The sequence below is a fragment of the Sebastes umbrosus genome, chromosome 16 (assembly GCF_015220745.1).
Source record: "Sebastes umbrosus isolate fSebUmb1 chromosome 16, fSebUmb1.pri, whole genome shotgun sequence".
NCBI lineage: Eukaryota > Metazoa > Chordata > Actinopteri > Perciformes > Sebastidae > Sebastes > Sebastes umbrosus.
The window spans coordinates 10535863-10557277 of record NC_051284.1 but is presented as its reverse complement, the minus strand read 5'-3'; the positions used below and the strand labels follow the sequence as shown (position 1 = coordinate 10557277).

Here is a 21415-nt window from a genome sequence, read left to right as displayed (position 1 = left end):
CTCTATATTTTCACACCATATTTTAGTTCTTTAAAATCTACTTAAGGAGTGTTATATTTTTTTCATGTTTTGCATATTTTTTTTTGTATTTTCTGACATATATTCACCCATAGATATTGTCAATAGAAGAAGGCTGTATAACTGACACACCTCCCTGTCCTGTTAAGCTCAGCTAAACACCCTCCACAATACAAATCCCTGTGCACTGCAAGTCAGCATGTTTGCACACAGCAAAGCTGGAGACTGTAGTCCTGTTCAGTCAAGAGCCACGAGCCCTGGTGATTACACAAAGTGGAAACGAACCACATAGCCCAGCATGACTCTCTACTCCTGCTTATTTATCCAGTGGTCATTGGGTGAACTGAGACACTGACCAATAGGATGGGAATCTTTTAACACTTAAATGCCTCGAAAACTGTCGTATCTGCTCTTGATTCGTAATTTAGTTCAGAGGAATAGTTCTACTAAGTTGCATCAGCTGGATTTGGACCAAAAATCATCTGTTTGGGATTTCTGATTTTCTCAGCATACAGGTAAACATTATTTTCTGTATTTAAGTTGTGTCTGTAATGTTATTTTAACACAGCTTGTATATGCACCAATGATATTTAAGTTCTATATCTGTCCAATTTAACTTTTCCAAGGACTGCTGTTGGGCATGCAATCGGGGGTCTTTGTGCCCGCCGCGGCTGCGGTGGGCCTGTTTTGCCGAGGTTGTCTCAGCAGAGTGCACAGCCTGAGCTGTTTGCCTAGGCAGATGAGCAGGTGGAACAGCAGGGAGACCTGCAGCACCCCATCTCCTCAGGAAAACCCCCGCATCCTCATCACGGGTAATACAGTTTATTTTCTGTCATGTACTCATAACAGCTAACGATGGATAGTAAGTTGGACTTTTACACAAACACTGAACCTGTGGAAGCTACCATTGTTTTCTTTGTTCATTGTTCACTTTCACTGTGCAGCCACTGTTTTGTACTGTTGGCCGCAGAGCAGTTACAATAGGGGTTAAGTGCCTTGCTTAAGGGCACCTTTTAAAGTGGCACTACACCCATTTTCAAAATTGATACATGTTATTCCTATGGTCTGAGACAGTCCAAAAATATTAGTAAACATGAACAAGTCTTTTCCAAATCCAAAAACTAGAGTGCTAAAACTGAAATTTGTGATGTCATAGGGTATAACGTGTGGAACCGCTCCATAGACAATTAATTGGTAATGGTATAGGTAACCCTGCTTCACAACTGAGAACAATACAATAGAATAAAGCTCATTTGGATATAAACTTTATACCATATGATCACAAGTTTGAGACTTACTTCTGTGGTTTCTGGGTTTGAGAGAGAGTAGCTCATGTTCACACATATTGATTGAACTTTTCTAGGCCATGGAAATAACATATTGGAATTCTTAATTTAGGTGATGTCCCCCTTTAAGGGAGCTGAGAGAAACAGATCCTGTGGTTCAATGAAATCAAATGCAAGAGAGTCCCTAGGGAGGATTCACACTGTGGCATTATTTGCATGAGTGGAACACTAGACACGTGTGCTGTCGCTTTTTTCTTTTCGAGTTGTTTTCACTCTGTGCACCAGCAGCAGGACCCCATTTTGACTCATCACAAAAGGGTGCATGCAGACAGTGCTGGTGACATAAAAGAGCCAATGAGTGACTGCAGGGGAGAATAATAGCCCGCTGTCACTTTTTGTTCCAGGATAAAGCTTTGTGGAACAAAACAAAAAGCTGAAGCGTGGTGCACCAAAAACATTGATTCATACCAAACTTCCAAATATTGTTTTGACTGGACAGATAAAATCTTAAACGGTGTCTCTGTGTGCAGGTGGTCTCGGGCAGTTAGGTGTGGGGCTGGCGGATATACTGAGGTGAGACACGCAGAAATTCCTGAGACGTTAAAGTTTGTCAAAGTGTTTGAGATTTGAACATCATATCTCTATTAATGTCTAGGAAACAGTACGGAACGGAGAATGTAATCCTGTCGGACATCAAGAAGCCTCCGCCTCATGTTTTCAACAGTGGTATGCAAAATCAAAATCATGTTTTACATTCATCTCCAATTTAAACTATTTCCTCACTGTTTAAATCATTAGTTACTTTCTTTTAATCGATCTCTCCACCTTCTTCTCTTTCCCCATCAGGCCCATTTGTATACGCTGATGTGTTGGACTACAAAAATCTGCGAGAACTGATTGTAAACAACCGCGTCACTTGGATGGTCCACTACAGCGCTCTGCTCAGTGCTGTGGGCGAAGCTAATGTGGCTTTGGCACGCAAGATCAACATCACGGGTCTGCTGAATATACACACCATTTACTTGTACTGTCTTTTTAGGGATTATTATGTTTAAACTCCCTCGTTGGGTGTTCTGCTGTCCATCTAGGCCTTCATAACGTGCTGGACTTGGCTCTAGAGAACTGCCTGCGGCTCTTTGTCCCCAGCACGATCGGTGCGTTTGGTCCCTCTTCTCCACGTGACCCGGCCCCTGACCTTTGTGTCCAAAGACCTCGAACCATCTACGGCGTGTCCAAAGTGCATGGAGAACTGATGGGGGAGGTGTGTCTATCTCAAAGCTATCTTTAAATGCATGTAGTATTCTGAAATATCGATTTTGTAAAAACATCTCAATACTCTTTTTCTTTAGTATCTCCATCATAAATATGGTCTGGACTTCCGCTGCCTGCGGTACCCAGGAGTGATATCGGTCAACACGCCCCCCGGAGGAGGAACCACAGGTATTGCATCACCTCACATCTGCACATGCTACATCATATTCGGCACAATCAGCTCGATGTTATATGGATTAAACACTTCCGGACCTCTTGTCTTAACAGACTATGCGGTTCAAATCTTCCACGATGCTCTCAGCACAGGCCACCACGAGTGCTACCTGCGTCCCGACACACGTCTTCCCATGATGCATATCTCTGACTGCCACCGTGCCACGGTGGAGTTCATGCAGGCTCCGGAGTGCCAGCTGTCTCTGCGCACCTACAACATCGCCGCCATGAGCTTCACTCCAGAAGAGGTGGCCCAAGAGATCCGCAAGCATCTCCCTCACCTCAAGGTCACCTACAATCCTGACTCTGTCCGCCAGACCATTGGTACGAGGTGGTGCACATGCCTACACACAACACCTTTGTTGATTATACATCTTATTGCGATGTTTTCAATTAGTTCAAAACATTATACTGGTTGGCAAAATTGGGATCCAAATCTAACTGACACAAATCCAGCTTTGTTTAACGAATATATTGAGACTTAGATTAGAAGCCACAATTTTTAACTTAACCGTGACAAAAGCGGCATGAACTGATGATTTTCTCACTTGCTCAAGGAGAGATTTATCATTCATGTCATGGAAGATAACATATTGACATGTTAACATGTGTGGCATTTTAAGAAAAAGCTACATCTGTAAGGTTTTTAAGTCTTATGATCTTTTCTTGGATTTATTTTTACTTTAAGTTTTATTTTGTTTTATTTTTAAATGATTTGTGGTATTCATATTGATATCTTTAAAGGAACAGTGTGTAGGATTTCAGGGATCTATTGGCAGAAATGTTATATTAATAGGTATGTTTTCTTTAGTGTATAATCACCTGAAAATAATAATTGTTGTGTTTTCGTTACCTTAGAATGAGCCATTTATAGCTACATGCGGGACGGGCTGCTACGTTTCTACCGTAGCCCAGAACGGACAAACCAAACAGTGGCTCTAGATAAGGCTATTCGCTTTTTCACGTCGGCGACCATAGTTGTCCTATACACCTAGCACACTGGAAAAGTTACATTTGGGTGCAATCTGCGACCTCACCACTAGATGCTGCCAAATCCTACACATTGCACCTTTAAAGGACCAGTGTGAAGCATTTAGGGGGATCTATTATAGAAATGGAATATGATATTTATAAGTATGTTTTCTTTCTTCTTCATAACCTGAAAATAAGAATTGTGTTTTTGTTACCTAAGAATGAGCTGTTTATATCGACATAGGGAGTTGGTCCTCTTCACGGAGCCGGCCGTCATGTTTCTACAGTAGCCCAGAATGGACAAACCGAAAACTGTCTCTAGAGAGGGCCAGTCGCCTTTTCACATTTTCACCATAGTTCTCCAACACGCTTAGCACACGGGAGAAATTTCAATTGGTTGCAATCTCTAACCTCACCACCAGATGACGCCAAATCCTAAACACTGCACCTTTAATGTAAACCGATGTGATGGAAGTAATGTGGTCATTTTGCTTGTCACTTTGTAGCCGACAGCTGGCCCGTGAGGTTTGATGACTCCAATGCCAGGAGAGATTGGGGCTGGGCGCCGGCCTTCAGGCTTGAGGAGCTGGTTTCAGACATGCTGCGCTCCATTCGAGAGAAGAGGACAAACGAGGGTTTGCCAGTCAGCTAGCGAAACCTGCTCCACGAAGACTGGCCAATGCTCTCTACTCCTGACTCTCCACCGCCTGCATTTTACCAACGACACACTTTTCTTTCACTTCACTTTCACATGTTTTCAACCAGTATCCTCCGTTACTCTGGCACATTACAGCAATGAGCCAGGGACTGTCTGTAAAGTAAAGTAGGAATTCTCAGTCAGATGCTCTCAATATACAGTGGACAGTGAGACGTCTTACACATGCACTCAAACACACACATCTCAGTCTCTTTCAGGGAACAATATGCTGTCAAACCTTCTCTTCATCTTTGTTGTTTTTAATTGTTACCATGGTATAAGCATCACTTTACACATGTTGCCTCAGACGGAACAGAAAAAGACTTTTAGAGATTTTCTCATGTTAATCGCATCAATGGACAGCAACAGTCTGTTACAACGTCTATGAAAATGTCTAATACAATATGGACCAGTTGCACATTTAGAGGAACAAATCTGTTGTACACTTTGATTCCAGGATCATCTGAAATGGTTGGCTCAGTTAGCTTTGGACTGTAATGACTCACCACGTATTCTGGTTGTTTTAAAAGGCAGTCTTTTTTAGTAGTCTATCAACTGAATATCACACACTGTATACAACTCTACTACCCTTGCTGTGGCATCTAACAGTAAGCCTTTATTTTGCTAACAGTGTGATTGATTTGGTTATGAATGTGCACCAATAATAATTTATTATTATATTATTACAAGGTTGGCAAGTATGATAATAAATGAAGCCTTATTTACTGTAGATTACTTAGGAAAGCAATGTATAAAAAATGCAGTGTACTTTGAATAATAAAAATATAATTTACTCAAACAGCAGTTGTTATTGCAAATTCTTGAACTTCATGGATTCTACATGAAGAAGGTAATTTTACAACTGAGTGGGACATGATGGTGTTTAGGATGAAGCGGATAATAGTATTGCTTATGGTGTTAATTATAGGTACTATTTTAAGGTACTTGTATGTCTACTCTACTATATTGCAGGGAGAATTGTGGTATTTTTTTAGTCAACAACCTTTTATTTCATCAGCATAAATACCTTAATTTGCAAATTCAGATTTTACCTACAAAACACATGATCAACAAATACAATATGATGCACTGTTATGGACTCAACTACACAGAAGTTTATGAAGTAGTTAAAATTGGCACCACCTCGATAGCTACATTAAAAAAAAACTGCTAACAAAAATAGATAATATGGGTGTTTCTGCAACTACGGGCATTTTTAAGTCCCAGCAGTGAAATTTGGGATTTATTTTAAAATTAGCAGCACAATGCATGATACATATATACACAGTGTTATTACCTATCCTGACATAAAAAATAAATACTAAATAATGGTATTTAATCTAATTTATGAAGCATTTTATGGGTCCAAACACCACTTTTCTTCTGGAGTATTTATTGTGTGTCCTTACCATACAGTTTAGTAATTGTGTATTTTGAACTACATTTAAAAAATAACTTAATATTACTGTTGAATTCATGTATAGTAGATGTTAAGATTCAAAGCTAATGTAGCAGACCTTGCTAGCTGCCATTCATCTGCAATATTAGCAAAAATGTCTTTACCGCAACAGCTTTAGGTGTTATGGTAAATACATTAGACATTAGAATTGCAATATCTGTCATAAAACACAATATATTTTAGATTTTTTTTTGTGTATGAAGACTGACATCTATGATTACTGTCTACATTTTTTCAGGCGGTAGAGAAAATCATGAAATCCCTTATTTTAAAAAAAAAAAATGTCTTGAAAATATTATAGAAATAAAAAAGGAAAATGTATAAAATTAACATTTAGTGAAAACAAGTGATGGAAACCATAAAAAAAAAAAAAAATCTGAACCACTACTGTATATGTCATTTTGTGTATCTGTTTATATGTATTACGTACTCTGATGGTTAAAATTCAAATTCCTTAGGTTGATTTTTTTTTCTTTATTTGGGAGAGTCAAAATTCACCATATTTGCATAAACACCTTTATATACAATAATTACAAACATATAAGATATATATTTTTTTATATACTTTATATATTTATTTTTTCTCTTTTTCCCAACTGCCATAAACCTCCTGAACTTTGACATCTCCTCTGTCTGAGTTGAGCACGTGCAATGTAAATACTAATGCTGTGCAATAATTATTTAATTATCTGATGGACACTTTGTGCAATAATCTGGCAAAACTGTAATCTGGCAAAACTGTCATCTCAACAATATACATATTTAATTTTTTATAATTTATATTGTATTATCTTTTATATTTTTAATATTTATACTGCACTATCTCTTTTTTTCAATTGTATTATCTTTTCATTAGCACCTATGGGATTGTCACAATGTAATTTCGCTGTACTACACCAGGGGTCTGCAACCTGCAGCTCTGGAGCCACATGCGGCTCTTTAGCTCCTCTCCAGTGGCTCCCTGAGGATTTATAAAAATGGAAAAATTAATAACTGTTTTTTGTTTACATTTCCATTTTTATTTATCATTGTTGTAGGTCTATGGTATGACGGTACGACGGAGTATTAGGGCCACATTGAGGGAAAAAAAAAAAATCTGAGATTTTGAGAATAAAGTCAGAATATTATGATAATAAAGTCAAAGGTTTATGAGAAAAAATACAGAATATAATGAGAATAAAGTCATAAGTTTAAGAGAAAAAAGTCAGAATATTATAAAGTAGTAATTGTACGTGCTATTTTCTTTTTTTTTCTCGTAAAGTTATGACTTTATTCTCATAATGTTTCTACTTTTTTTCACGTAATATGATGACTTTATTCTGTAAATCTCCGATTTTATTTCCCTCAATGTGGCCCTAATACTCCATAGTACATTGTCTCTTTGACCCTCACTGCATTAGACTTATATACTATATACTTATAGTATATAGTATATAAACTTTGTTACCTTCATCACAATGCTCAAATGTTTTGTGGCTCCAGGCAGATTTTTTTTTTTTATCTGCCTAAAAGGGCTCTTTTGATGGTAAAGGTTGCTGACCCCTGGTGTATAGTGTTCATAAACGAAGAGGACGTGCTCCTCTCCTCTCCAGTGATTAGAGTAGCTGCAGTGCTGGTCTCCTCCTCTAGAGGCGCACCCTTCATCCGGCTCTCCTCTCAGACTTTCACCGGAGACACGCACCGTCTTTCTCAACAGCGCCTGTTAACATCCATTTTCTCCGATAATGGACGCGGGATTCTTCCGCGTAAGTTCTTGGAAATTTACTTCAAACCTTTTAAGTGTCTTACTGATAAGTTGCATGTAGATATGTTGCTCGTTTGGAGCATTAATAAGCTGTGTTTAGGGTGTAAGGGCCAGTCAGACGTTAGTGGTAACGTTATGGTCCGGGCTCCGTCTATCACCTGATAAACGTTACTCGACAACAGCCGTGTTTCCACTCGGTTATCTCCACAGTTAACGCATCTTTACTAAATGAATGTTTGTTACCTTACAGCTTTATGTGACCATACATTGTCTACACGCCGTAGCTTTTCCACATTTATCTGCAAGACACACGCATTTGCAGGAAATAGACGAGCACAACCAAGCCAAGGCCTATAGAAGGAGGCTAAGACACGCGTCATATCTTTTGCGGGTAAATGCATGCGCAGTAAAAAACGAGTTACACTGCGCATGCGTAATACCCCTTTACCAAGAGCCGTGACCCAACCTCCTTTAATAGGCCTTGAACCGAGCTAGCTAACGTTAGCTCTCTGCTAATGTGTTAGCCTCGGCTGAAGATGGCGTCCGGGCGGTGCATCGTTTCTATGTCGGATAGTCACGACCACTGCTGAGATAATAACGATGGCTAGAATAAGTTAATGTGTATTTAAAATATAAAACGCCACTAAAACGTGACTTTTTATGTCCTGTCTCTGTGGCAGCGCTGTAGCCGGTGAAGATAGCCACGAGGCTAACATGCTAATATATTAGCATGTCTTGTTTCCCTTTGGAGGATTAAGTAGGCTAACTGTTAGCCTAGCCTAGCTAACGTTAGCTCGTTGCTATCAGTGTCATAACTGACTCAGTTTGACGTTGTGGTTATATTATAATAATAATAATACATTTATTTATATAGCACTTCTCAAAACAGATGTTACAAAGTGCTTCACAAGAGATAAACAAAGTAAAAGATATAGTAACTGCTAAAACAGAACAGCAGATAAATAAAGTAAAATATATGGTAACTGCTTAAACACAACATCACAGAACATATCAATAACACGTGCGTCCAGAAACGGATGTATACATACAGATATGTATACCCTTCTACTTAAAGGAATGCTATATCCTAAAAAAATGTGTTTTCAAAAGTGTTTTAACAGTGGATACAGAGTTAGATGATCGTATCTCTATAGGAAGTACATATCAGAGTTTAGGAGCCCTGACAGCAAAAGCCTGATCGCCTCTCCTCACAAAATTGGACCAGCATGAAGTAGCTGATCAGATGATCTCAGACCACGTACAGGCATATAGGATGATAAGAGATCCATTATGTATTCTGGGGTCAGACCAAGTTGTGCTTTAAAAGTGTATGGTCACGTGAACGTAACTAATGTTTAAGCTTTCAACGTAACGCCATATGTTAGCACATGTATCAAAATTAACTTAACTCAGTGTTTTGGTTTCTATGTCAATATCACAGGCCAAATACGTTACCAAGGAAGTTCTTTTGAAACTGAACTAAATAATGTGCGAAGGCATGTTTCAAGCATATATGCATGTAGATGTGATAGTCAACTTACATTAGATAGATAGATAGATAGATAGATAGATAGTAACTTTATTGATCCTGAGGGAAATTCAAGTTTCCAGCATCACAGTTCCATTGTGCAAAACATGTTAATAAAAAGGCAGTAAAAAAAGTTAGTACAAAGTACAAAAAATATACCAGATGTGAAAATACAAGGAGATGAAGAAAACTGTTAAAACTGAATATATTGCAGGATAACAGCTGTGATACAAGACTATTAAAAAAAGTGAATATAGTGCATTATTATCTGTCCTGCAGACTGTCCTTCTTTGTATTTCCTCCTTTGTATAAGGATTTTCTGAGTCTGTCTGTGGAGCACTTGGGGAGCAGCAGCATAAGCCATCTAAGAGTCGATTGTTGATGTTTCTTTTAGGGTACAAGTGCGGAGCAAGACAACCGTTTCAGCAACAAGCAGAAGAAACTGCTGAAGCAGCTGAAGTTTGCAGAATGTCTGGACAAGAAGGTATATGATCATCCACATTTGTAATATGTTTTTTACACTGTGTCAGTACTCATTTCTTTCCCAAACAAACTTGTAGCCTTGAAAGATGTAATGACTAGTTAGTTTTGTGACGTGTAAGTCACTGTTGTCCTAACTCGCACCAAATCCTGGCATCACTTCACCACAGTCCTCAAAGACCTCCACTGGCTCCCTGTTTCCCACCGGATCACCTACAAAATCTTGTCCCTCACCTACAAAGCCCTCCAATACCTTCCTCCCCCCCCTACCTCGCTGACCTCCTCTCCCCCTACCGACCCCCACGGTCCCTCAGATCCACCTCAGCTGGTCTACTTTCCACCCCCGAGTCCAACCTCCGCAGCTTTGGGGACAGAGCATTCTCCAGGGCAGCTCCCAAGCTTTGGAACTCCCTCCCACAACACATCAGAGACTCCGATTCCCTCACCCTATTCCAGTCCCGCCTCAAGACCCATCTTTTCTCCTCTGCCTACTCCAAGCCCCCCCCCCCCTTACCCATTTGTCCGTGTGTATGTATGAGAGTGCGCCTGTGTTGTCGTTTGTTTGCAGTTTGTTTCACACCGTTTCCCCCCTATAGTGTAAAGCGTCTTTGAGTCCCTGAGAAGCGCTATATAAGTTGAATTTATTATTATTATTATTATTATTATAAAGATTAGTTTTTGATCGCATGAAACTGTGAAACACATGGACGCTGTAGCCTCAGGTCATTTAGTCATTGATTGTCTTTACTAACTGCCATGGGTTGCTTGTTTTACCACCAGGTGGACATGACCAAAGTGAACCTGGAAGTCATCAAACCTTGGATTACTCAGCGAGTGACAGAGATTCTGGGGTTCGAGGATGACGTCGTCATAGAGTTCATATTTAACCAGCTTGAGGATAAGGTAATGTCTTAAATGTGTTTGTTTTGTTTTTTCAAAGCTATCATAAATTTGAGGGCATTGTTTAGTCAGTAAGAAGGGATATAAGCAAATGATTGCACATCCTAGTCAAATTGAAATTGAATGGGTAAAGTTACAATTGGTGTAAATCTGATTGATAATGACATAACTATGTTTTGCTGTTATGTGACAAAGTGCCTATATTCAGCAAACTTCTAATGATGATGTGATTTATGATTTAAAAGGCCTGAACCAATATGGATGTTATACCTTGCATCAGAAGTATAGCACCAACACCTAATTAGCTCTCTCCTGAGCCCAAAGTCACTGAGCCCAACTCTCCCTTCATGATGCAGTGTGTGGTTTGAGGTGAGTTATATGCAGGGATTACCAATATTATGTCAGTGAAAGACACACCTGAACAATGCCATAATCATGTTCCGTAGGTATTTGCAGTGCATAATTTTAACTGCCCAGATCCCTTTAAATGTAACTGGAATTATAGGCTGAAAGTAGGGAGGGTTTAACAATTTGCCACAGCCTATTGTTAAGAGTAATGGGTCTCCTACACATTCTTTAAAGAGTAACTTTAGGAGTATTTTAACACCTGAAAAGCTGAAACAAGCTGAAAAGTATCGTTTCACTGCCACCTCCTGAGTTTCATGTCTTTTGCAATTTCGTTGGGTGTGGTCAGAAGTGTCTTCTGTTGCACTTGTAACCACACCTTACAGTGATGTGAGGGTGCCATGAACACACACCCCAGGTCACTGTAGCAAGCTGAGAACTTCAACCTCTGGAGGTCAACAAAAAACATCTGATTTTGAGTTATCTGTAACGAATTGGTTAAACCTCTGACAGCACTCAGCATCTCAGTTGCGTGCCGTCAGATGTGCAACACGTTTGAGATTATTAAACCTAAACGATACTTTTCTGTTTGGTATTAAGTAGCTCTTTAAACTGGAATGCCATTGAAATATCTTTAATGGTCATGTTTTTGACCATAACAAAATCCTTCTTGCCAGTAGAGCTGTAATGCTGAGCCCCACTGATGTTATGTATTTCATTTTTGATAACTTAATTGTGCATGTTCTTCATCCCATGGTCTATTGGCTATTTTATTTAAGTAGAGTTTCCTTTATTTAATTATAATGTGTACCCCACTGATATGTCAAACCACTTGGGATGTCTGGGTAATGGGTAATTTCCATTGCACCGGCTTCCTTTTGGAAATAGGAAACAGGTAATTTATACAAAGTACCCTTCTTTAGACTATTAAAGAATTCCATCCCATAGTTTACTTCAATGCAAGTTTTAGTATATATGCATATAACCCACATTAATGACTTTCATTCTCCTAAGATGCTAAATACCACATATTTATTTAATAATAGCATATGTGACACCAGCACTGCACATCAAATTATATAATTTTTTGATCTTTTGCTTGCCATAGCTTTTGGGGGGTGGGTCGGGCTGTTACAGCTAAGTTTAAAGGGCACTTTTGCATAATGGTAAAAAAGTGAAATTGAATTGAGATTACGGCATCTCACAATAATTCTATCAGTTGTTGAAATAAAACTACTTTTTTTGTGTAACTGTGTACTCATTATTGCTTGTTCGTCTCTTGCAATTTAGATAAATGATATAACATTAAGCTCAAGGTGGTTGAGTCTCAAGCAGTAGGGAGGCGGAAGCAAGCCAAGGGAGCTCCGTGCCCACTGATCCCACGGGACTCACTGAAGACACCGGAACTGTACTTGCAGTGTTGGGTTTTAATGCACTCTGTATTGTGGCTATTTGTTTTAACTCCTGAAGTGTAGACTGTGGGGAGACTGGAGATCAAGGGGTGGGTAGGGACACACATGTAAAGTAGTGGGGATAGTACTGAGGAAATCAAATAATGACAATTTGTTTTGTGTTATTGATTGTATATTTTGTGAATAACAATCAGAAATTGGTATAACAGCAATATTGCATGCCGTTTTTATATCACTAGATATGTCTCCCCTCAGCTAGCTCGCATTCTCAGTTTGATGAGTTTGTGAGTATGATTTAAATCAGTCACACATTTATCTTGATAGGTTATTGAATCAAGTATTGGACCCAGGTATGTTAAGTATTCTAGTCAGTGTCTTACATGTTTTGAGTAAGGTTAATTACATAGTCACAGGTATAGTTTACTGAGGACTAGAGGGTAGGCAGGATCCTAATACCCCCCTCTGATATTTTTTCTTCCATTATTTCAATGGCCGTATGGTTTTTTTCTCTCCCCCCTTCGTGTGTGTGTTACAGCACCCGGATAGCAAGATGATGCAGATCAACCTGACGGGCTTCCTGAATGGGAAGAATGCCAGAGAGTTCATGAGGGACCTGTGGCCCCTGCTGCTGAGTGCCCAGGAGAACATTGCTGGCATCCCCTCTGCTTTTCTGGAACAGAAGAAAGAGGAAATTAAACAGAGACAGGTGAGCTTCTCCCCAAGGTGAATTTGGCAAATTGTCTTTCTTAGCTGTTATGAAGGTCATGGATCTGTGGTTGACACCCCAGAAGACAGTATATACAGTAAACATTGCAGGATAGAACATATATTGTTGGTGATAGTGATGTGATTTTTTCCCCCCCATTTCCCGTAGATTGAACAGGAGAAGCTAGCTTCTCTGAAGAAGGTTGATGATGATAAGAAGGAAAAGGACATGAGAGAGAGGGCTCAGTCAAAAAGCCCAAGGAGGTAAGAAAAATATGTCTTTTAATATTTGCACCAGTGGACAGAAGTTGGATTTGTGTATTTATCACAGGACATGAAAACAAATTCCGTTTGCTTCTTCTCTGTCCAGGCGGAAGACAAGGTCACCATCACCACGGCGAAGGTCGCCAGTGAAGCGGGAAAGGAAACGCAGTGCCTCGCGCTCCCCAAGACGCAAACCCAGTCCAGTTGGTGGCAGTTCACCCCCTCCACCCCTGATGCAGCTGCCCACAAAACCTCTGGAGCAGCTTGTGGAGCCAGATACATTGGCAAGAGCCCTGCCAGAACCAGTCATCCAAGAAATTCCTCCCACCTGGTTTGTAGAATACTTGAAATTTACCATTTTGTCTGGGATACAAAGTCAGTAGTTATTTGTTCTTAATGTTAATTTTAGTTTCGTATCCACTTGATTTTTTTTTTTTGTATTCCATGTCAGTTTTATTTGAGTCGTACTTTTTTCAATTTCTTCCACATTAGTCTTTTCACACAGGGTTAATTTGAGGGGGTTGTTTTTTGTAGAAGTACACTGGAAACCAAAAGTAATATTTATCCATAGTTATTTGAGTTTAGCTTGGAAACGATTAGTATAATACTGAAGTTTTGATTTGAGATATAAAAAAATAACATGAAGTGTAACATTGAGAATTTAAACTTCTTCCTCTGGCCTGTAGTGACACAGTTGTGGAGGTGGTGAAACCAGACCCAGTGACTGAAGTCAAAGAACCTTCGCCAGAGAAGACTCATAAGAAAGAGGAAAGGCCAAGATCTCGGGAAAGGGAGAAGGACACCAGGAGGGATAGACCTCACCACCGTTCTCGTTCTCATTCCCGCACTCGCAGGCGACGTTCCCGTTCCAGGTAAATTCTAAGTTATAATGGTGTCCTCTGGTTCTTCAAAAGTGATCTTGTGTAAATTCAAGAACTTCAAAGTTCTTAAACATAGAAAAGAGTTCAAATCTTCTCTCCCTCTATACCCCATTTCAGATCTTACTCCCCTCGTAGAAGGCCGAGTCCCAGGAGGAGGATGTCTCCTCGTCGTCGGAGCCCCCCTAGACGTGGCCCCCCCAGCTCCAGACACAGACATAGACGCTCCCCTGTCCGCAGGTCAGTGGCCGCAACCTTGTGGTTAAAGGAACAATCATTAAGTCTTACATGCTTAGTTCCTCTATGACATCTTCCTATTTTTATTATTTTACTGGCCACCGCAGTTGTGTTACAGTAGATCTGGGCCATTCAGAAGATGTGGGACCAGCTTTTCCCTTTTGAGAATAAGCTTTTAATGTTGTTACTGTGTTTGTGTCCTGCAGGAGGCGCTCCCGCTCTGCTTCATCCTCTGGCAGCAGCTCCTCCAACTCTCGCTCACCTAAAAAAGCAGTGAAAAGAATATCTAACACGCCACCCCGAAAACAGGTCCATCACCCTGACAACACCATAAGCCCTGCAGGGAAGGACAGACGATCACCATCTCCACGAGCCAGAAGGGGCAGAGGCTCTGCATCGCCAGCCAGATCATCCGGTAGGATTTTTATAAGTTTTTCATTGCTCATAATATTTACATATTTGGCTCATACTGACAACCACATGATGCTTTCAGCTCCTCGGCTCCTTCTGTGTTTTAGAAATTAGATTTCATTATTTAAAATCTTGTGATGCTTAAATTCTTTTGTAGATGAGGTTACAGAGAGCAAAATTATTCCTGTGCATTTAAAGTGTGCCTAATTTTAGGAGCCGTTATTTCAAGATCTATAGTAAAAGAGTATGATTATCGTAAGTGCATCTATAAATCTTGGCGTCTTGTTTTTCAGGTTTAAAACGTAAATCAGGAGGACGGGGTGATTCTCCATCTGATAATACCAAGCCCAGACCTTCTGAAGGGTCTGAGTCAGGTAAGCGTTAAATTATGTCTGTTTAAAGAACTGTATTGGCCCGTCTCTTCACGACTCACAAACTGTGATGACCGGCCTCGTATGGGGTTCCCAGACACTTTTTGTCAGGTCCGTTTGCCCCAGTTTTCAGCAGGAAGGGACACGATGGCAGATGTTCTTTTACCATACTTGGTGTAAACAATATGTGCCATGACAAATTTCCTAATTTTAGTCATTGTGCCAATAACATGAAAAGGATTTGGGAAAATGCACTACAAGCTAAGATGAGCAGAAAAAAAGTTGATTTCCAGGGTTTTGTGTGAAAATGAATATTTTCCCTTTAGTTCGGTATCAGTTTTTTTGATAGAAATTATTGTAGACTGTAGCAAATACTTTTTTTTTGCGATGGAACCTTGTTATAGTAGTTTGTTAAGCTGCTTTGGTAATTGTGTTTTGATCCCGCTTAGAGTATGAATACAAACAGTGAACAACGACATGATGAAACACACTTTATACTAACACAAAGGACCATAGTAGTTTAAATCTATCGTCAAATTGCATTATGCACTATCCAAAATGTTTTCCAGGTAAATGGGAACAAAACTGAAGTCATTGTTTTTGGGGCCAAAGAAAGACGGTTCTTACCATAACAATCTGTCCTTGAAGAGTAAAATCAAGTTAGAAATCTTGGTGTCATCCTGGATTCAGACGTAAGTTTCAGTAGTCACATTAAATCAATAACAAAATCAGCCTTCTACTACCTTAAAAACATTGCAAGGATCAGAGACTCAATGTTGATCTAGAGAAACTTGTACATGCTTTGATCTCTAGCAGGCTGGATTACTGCAATGGGCTGTTCACAGGTCTGTCAGCAATCAGACAGCTTCAGCTCATCCAGAATGCTGCTGCCAGGGTTGTAACAAAAGACCGAAAAGACTCAGCATATAACTCCAGTTCTCAGATCACTACATTGGCTACCAGTTTCTCACAGGATCAACTTCAAAATTCTATTGCTTGTCCATAAATCACTCAACGGTATAGGTCCAAGATATTTATCAGATCTCCTGACCCAGTACAAACCTTGCAGACTTCTCAGATTGGCTAGCTCTGGACTACTGGCTGTTCCCAGGGTTAAAACTAAATGTGGTGAAGCTGCCTTTAGCATCTATGCTGCTCAAATGTGGAACAAACTGCCAGAAAAGCTAAGACTAGAGACAATTCGGACTGCCTTCAAATCCAAGCTTAAGACCTACCTGTTTACCGTTGCTTTCAATTAAGTTTGTTTTATTGTTCTTATTTTTTGCTTTTGCCTGTTCGCTTTTATTGTTTTTATTCTATGTGCTTTTGCTTGCTTGCTTTTATTGTTTTTTTTATCATTTGTTTCCTGTACAATCTGTAAAGCACTTTAGGTGGAAATGTGCTATATAAATAAATTTGCCTTACCTATACCATGTAGACACCTAATAATAAATCAAGACACAGGAATATGAATCTTTTTTTCTGTGTTATCGAACTTTTCCATGGCAGTCAGTTTCACTGATGAGACACTCAATGCTCTACATTTCAGAGGAGGATAAAAATGAGAAAGGGGCAACAGCAGATTCCGTGCAGCAGCGACGTCAGTATCGCAGGCAGAATCGACAGACGTCCTCAGGTTATAATCGTTTTTATCCCCGTTCTGTCCTCTCCCATACCCAACCCCTCTTTCTCTAACAAAAGTCTCTGTCCATGTCATCTTGCCCTCATCGTCTCATGGACTTTTGAAGCTGTGCCCTAACCTCAACCTTGGTGTTTTTTCCTCACCTCATACAGTTATGGCTACAATGAAACAATTGTTGATCTCTGTCTGGTTTGTTTCAGATACAGGTTCTACCTCCTCCGAAGACGAGGGGCCCAAGAGACCAACAGCGGGGCCTGGCGCCAGAAATGGGGAAGTCCGGAGGAGACGCAGCCGTACACCCTCCCCACGGAGGCGACACAGAGATGCTTCTCCAAGGTTGGACACTTAGCACAGTACCTATTTTTATCTGAATGATTTGACTTGATCAAATGTTGATGTTCTAAATTGACCATATTCTGTGTTGTTCGTAAGTATTTATTTTTGTGTTTGTACCCCTTCAGGAAAAGACGTTCTCCGTCTCCTGGACGCAGACGTCGCACCCCATCTCCCCCACGACGTCGCAGATCACCCTCTCCTCCTAGACGAAGGTATAGGCATCTTCATTTTATCTCTAAAGCTATCATTTGAATATTAATAACCTGACAACTGACAATAACATTTGGTGCTTCCCAGGTCTCCTTCCCCACCTCCCCGTCGTCGCTCTCCATCCCCCAGACGATATTCTCCCCCCATCCAGCGTCGCTACAGCCCCTCACCTTTGCCTCCACAGAAGAGGAAGCTGTCTAGCTCTCCCACAAAACGCCCTTCTCCAGCTCCCAAGCGGCGCGTCTCCAGGTCCCCCAAGCGCAGAAGTCCTCCTGCCCAAAGGAGACGCACGTCTCCATCGTCCTCTCCACCCAGACACAGGAGGAGCCCCATGTTGCCTTCTGTCAGGCCAAGCAGGGATACACGATCCCCTGTTGCAGCAGCCAGCCGCCTCTCCCCGTCCCCTGCAAACCGCAGTCGCCCTGTTAGGGGTTCCACCAGTCCTCAGGGACGTTTTGAAACCTCTAGTACATCTCCATCTAACCAGCGGAGACAGCAGTCCCCTTCACACAGTGGCAAACCCATCCGCAGAGTGTCCCGCACCCCAGAGCCACGCAACAACCAGAGGTAAGCAAAGCAGATCGCATAAATCTCCATTATGATTATGTCAGAATAATGCAGTTTAAATTTTTTGTATTCTATAACCTGTTTTTACATGTGCCATTGCCCTTTTGAACGACACCTTTGTCCTCTCCACAGACCATCTCCAAGTCCCCAGCCTATGAGGAGAGCATCCTCCAGATCCAGATCTGTTTCCCCTCAACCAGCAGCTCAGAAACGTCCAGTCCCTGCATCTGCCTCCCCCTCACCGTCTCGCTCAGCCAGTGGGTCTCCACCACCAGCCAAGAAAGCCAGCAGTGGTTCCGGCAGTCAGTCCCCAAGCAAGGTTTGATATTTAAATGTATTGACTAAAATGGGTCTCTAAGTTCGGCTGCATATATACTAGGGATCAAATCAATGGTACCTCTCGTGTTGGAATCAGCAGGACGAGAGCTAGTTAACGTTAGCTGGTAGCAGCCGGTAAGCAGCACAGTCCTGCACTTAGCTAACGGCTAACGTTAACTAGCTCTCGTCCTGCTGATTTCAACACGGATTTGTTGTTCATAATGTAACATTATCAGGGAAAAATTATTAATCAGTCTGAACTACTATCGTCCCCTGGACACATCAATAGTGAGTTTACTGCATCCCAAACACATTTTCTATCGTCCCCAGGAAAATGGGACGCCGTTTGTCTCGAGCCCTGACGGTACCTGTGGTATTGTAGAAAAACGAGTACCGTCATGTTTTCAGAATTTTGGCACATACTTGGTACCAAAGTATTGGTTCTTATGACATTCCTAATATATACAGTTTCATAACTTGAGTCTTGAATATTATGGGTATTTTTGGACAGTCTGCATTCTGGAAAACAATGTAAAAATACAATGCGTATCAAATTAGTATGTGTCCAGTGTCCTGTAACAGGTGGCACTTTAAATTCTGGTTTTGTTGGATGATGTTTAAATGAAGGTATACAGGTACCTTGCATTTGTGTAAATAGGCATGCAGCAAGCCAAAACTGTCTTAGTATGATTATATTAGCCATCATTATCTTGCCGTCCCACCATCATCTCAATAATTCCTTCAATAAATTGGAAATATACAGTATTGTGAACTTTATTCTGGAGATTAAATATGCAACCCATCACTTAAATGATTTTAATGACCTTGATTACTGAGAGTCCTTGAATGCATTCTGAAACTCAAAAAGAAAGTTAATAGATTGTTAAAAAAAATACCTGGAAATTGAGTCTTAAAGTAAGTGGGAACCCTGTTGTGGCATAATCCATCTTTGGCACAGCAATACTTCAAACATCATTCCTGTGATGTTGTTTGTGGTGTTATTTATTAGCACCGTTAACGTTGCTCTCATAAAAATCTTTTTTGTTTCTTTGTTTTATTGCAGAATTCCGACGTTGACGGTAGTGGAAAGAAAAAGAAGAAGAAGAAGGAAAAGAAACACAAGAAAGAGAAGAAACACAAGAAGCACAAGAAGCACAAGAAGGAGAAGAGTGGTGCCACTGTGACCGGAGATGTACATGAAAACCACGGCGTGGAGGAGGATGGAGAGTCAAGAAAGGTGATGTCTAGTTTCTGTGTTTTTTAGCTACCAAGGCATTTTGCTTTCTGCTCAACAGTTGTGAATATGATTTTGCTGTTTGTCACGCACCAACATTCTTTATTTGTGTCCAGGTGGCAAGTTGAGAGGCGTGTGTTTCATGCTGTTTTTCGTTTAGGAATCAGACAGTGAAGTAGATGACAGCTTAGATGACCTGGAGAAGCACCTGAGAGAGAAAGCCCTACGCTCCATGAGGAAGGCCCAATTGTCTCCATCACAGATGTCCTGAAAAACAAAGGGGCTTTCTCACTTGTGAATTTTCCACTCACTCTTGATGTTTGTCATCAACCTGGTTCAGCTTTAGAATGTACAAATTGTTAAATCTTGAGTCTTTTTTTTTTTTTGTTTTCTTTTTACTGGTTTGGTACATTCTGAAGAGTGTGTTTCATTAAGAGCTTGATTTGTCAGTTAGTGTATTATCTTAACTGTAAAGAAGCTTGTGTTGTCCATAATTTTAAATTGTTGAGCGGGGTAACGGTTTAATCTCAGAGGTTTGAGTTGGGCAGGTTTAAGATACTTTCCACAGCCTACAATAGATTCCATTGAGAAATGATTGCATGTGCAGTGATTGTCTCTGATGTGCATGAACCACTGATCTTATGGAGTGTAGAGAAAAACCCAACATACAGTAACATACTGTTACTCTTGCCTTTTAGTAGTGGAAACTGTTAAGAGGCCGTAACAGAATGTCTTGTCCCATATTGTAACTTAAGAGAGGTGTTTAGCATCGTTTAACCTGCTGTTTTTTCTGACTTTGAAATTGTCTTGTTTTAAGACTAAAACAACCTGATGTGATAACAGAGTATGCTTTAATTTTTCCAAATGGATTGATATGCAATTTTATGTTGACACCCCTTGCACCAAGCTAATCTCTGTGGGACTGCGATATGATTTGTATTTAGTACCCCTGGCTCTTGTCATCTTGTCATCCTTTCAGAATTAAAACCTTTTTATAGGATTTGTGTTTTCCTTTATGTTTTTGTCATTTCTATTTTTGATGGGATCTGTCAAACTGACACATAATTTAATTTAGGAAATATAAATTAAGAAAAAAGAGTTAATTATTGGGTTGGGATGATGCCTAATAACTGAAATGAGACATGAGCGACCCACGGGACCTGCAAACTCAAAACCTACCACTGCACATCATGCTTCAGCATATTTAATAACGGAATTTGTTCATTGTAGCTAAAACAAACTTTGAATTTACTTACACACTAGCATTAGTTATGAAAATCCCAGTTGCCGATCTAAATTTGTTTCTGTAATCCTTTCACACCAGTGAAAGTTAATCACCGACTGATTTTAATGATAAAATGGCAAGTAATATTGTGAAAAACTAGACAAAGCACAATGCATTGTATATAACTAAACAAATATGGAGCAGTCGGATAAAAAATACTACATGCAAATTAAAGTGAAGTGAACTGCCTAGATTAAAGTAAATTAGTTAATTTGCTAAAACAGAAAAAGAAACCTTTAAAAATCTTTAATGAGTTTTTTTAAAAGGGAAAATGTAGTGCTGGTTGGAGATCAAAATAGTCTTATTTATTGACAAAAAGCAGTTTGGTTGATATTCCCTGGAGTGCAAAAAAAAAATTGGAAAATAAAAAAAATATATAGATATCTATTTTTTGCAAATGAAGCCTTCAAATGATGAATAAAGAAATATCTTTACTGAGTTTTTTAAAGGGAAAATGTAGTGATGGATGGAGATTCAAATGGTATTATTTATTGACAAAAAGCATTTTGGCTGATATTCCCTGGAGTGCAAAAAAAAAAGGGAAAATAAATAAAAAAAAATATATCTATTTTTGCAAATGAAGCCTTCAAAAATGATGATTAAAGAAATATCTTTACTGAGTTTTTTAAAG

The 21415-nt window shown here is 39.9% G+C and overlaps 2 protein-coding genes across 9 annotated transcripts; both read left to right on the top strand.

Annotated features, from left to right (window-relative positions):
* Nucleotides 1-100: 100 nt before the first annotated feature.
* On the top strand, nucleotides 101-5257 carry tdh2 (L-threonine dehydrogenase 2). 2 transcript variants are annotated; one of them, XM_037747535.1, is made up of 9 exons: nucleotides 101-533; nucleotides 645-830; nucleotides 1835-1877; nucleotides 1960-2030; nucleotides 2151-2300; nucleotides 2393-2565; nucleotides 2654-2744; nucleotides 2844-3113; nucleotides 4268-5257. In XM_037747535.1, the coding sequence occupies exons 2-9, from the start codon at nucleotides 659-661 to the stop codon at nucleotides 4411-4413; spliced, it is 1116 nt and encodes a 371-aa protein (XP_037603463.1). In that variant the 5' UTR covers nucleotides 101-533; nucleotides 645-658; the 3' UTR covers nucleotides 4414-5257. The 2 variants fall into 2 exon arrangements, with proteins under 2 accessions (XP_037603463.1, XP_037603464.1); XM_037747536.1 differs by lacking the exon at nucleotides 101-533 and having other exon boundaries at nucleotides 567-830.
* A 2264-nt stretch (nucleotides 5258-7521) lies between these two features.
* srrm1 (serine/arginine repetitive matrix 1) lies at nucleotides 7522-20499 on the top strand. Of its 7 annotated transcripts, none has more exons than XM_037747527.1 (17): nucleotides 7522-7662; nucleotides 9584-9673; nucleotides 10450-10572; nucleotides 12862-13032; nucleotides 13201-13295; nucleotides 13402-13626; nucleotides 13982-14167; nucleotides 14294-14413; nucleotides 14617-14825; nucleotides 15115-15195; nucleotides 16742-16828; nucleotides 17041-17170; nucleotides 17296-17382; nucleotides 17468-17947; nucleotides 18080-18266; nucleotides 19329-19502; nucleotides 19660-20499. In XM_037747527.1, the coding sequence occupies exons 1-17, from the start codon at nucleotides 7642-7644 to the stop codon at nucleotides 19768-19770; spliced, it is 2577 nt and encodes an 858-aa protein (XP_037603455.1). In that variant the 5' UTR covers nucleotides 7522-7641; the 3' UTR covers nucleotides 19771-20499. The 7 variants fall into 7 exon arrangements, with proteins under 7 accessions (XP_037603455.1, XP_037603457.1, XP_037603454.1 ...); XM_037747529.1 differs by having other exon boundaries at nucleotides 17035-17170; nucleotides 19667-20499; XM_037747526.1 differs by having other exon boundaries at nucleotides 17035-17170.
* Nucleotides 20500-21415: the final 916 nt, after the last annotated feature.

What these genes read in the sequence shown, in the direction of transcription:
- tdh2 (XM_037747535.1), top strand. Translation starts at nt 659, where the DNA reads ATGCAATCGGGGGTCTTTGTGCCCGCCGCGGCTGCGGTGGGCCTGTTT. An exon ending in CCCCCGCATCCTCATCACGG is followed by an intron (nt 831 to 1,834) that starts GTAATACAGTTT and finishes CTCTGTGTGCAG; the next exon opens with GTGGTCTCGGGCAGTTAGGT. An exon ending in CCCCGGAGGAGGAACCACAG is followed by an intron (nt 2,745 to 2,843) that starts GTATTGCATCAC and finishes TTGTCTTAACAG; the next exon opens with ACTATGCGGTTCAAATCTTC.
- srrm1 (XM_037747526.1), top strand. Translation starts at nt 7,642, where the DNA reads ATGGACGCGGGATTCTTCCGC. An exon ending in CAGAATGTCTGGACAAGAAG is followed by an intron (nt 9,674 to 10,449) that starts GTATATGATCAT and finishes TTTTACCACCAG; the next exon opens with GTGGACATGACCAAAGTGAA. An exon ending in GCAGTCAGTCCCCAAGCAAG is followed by an intron (nt 18,267 to 19,328) that starts GTTTGATATTTA and finishes GTTTTATTGCAG; the next exon opens with AATTCCGACGTTGACGGTAG.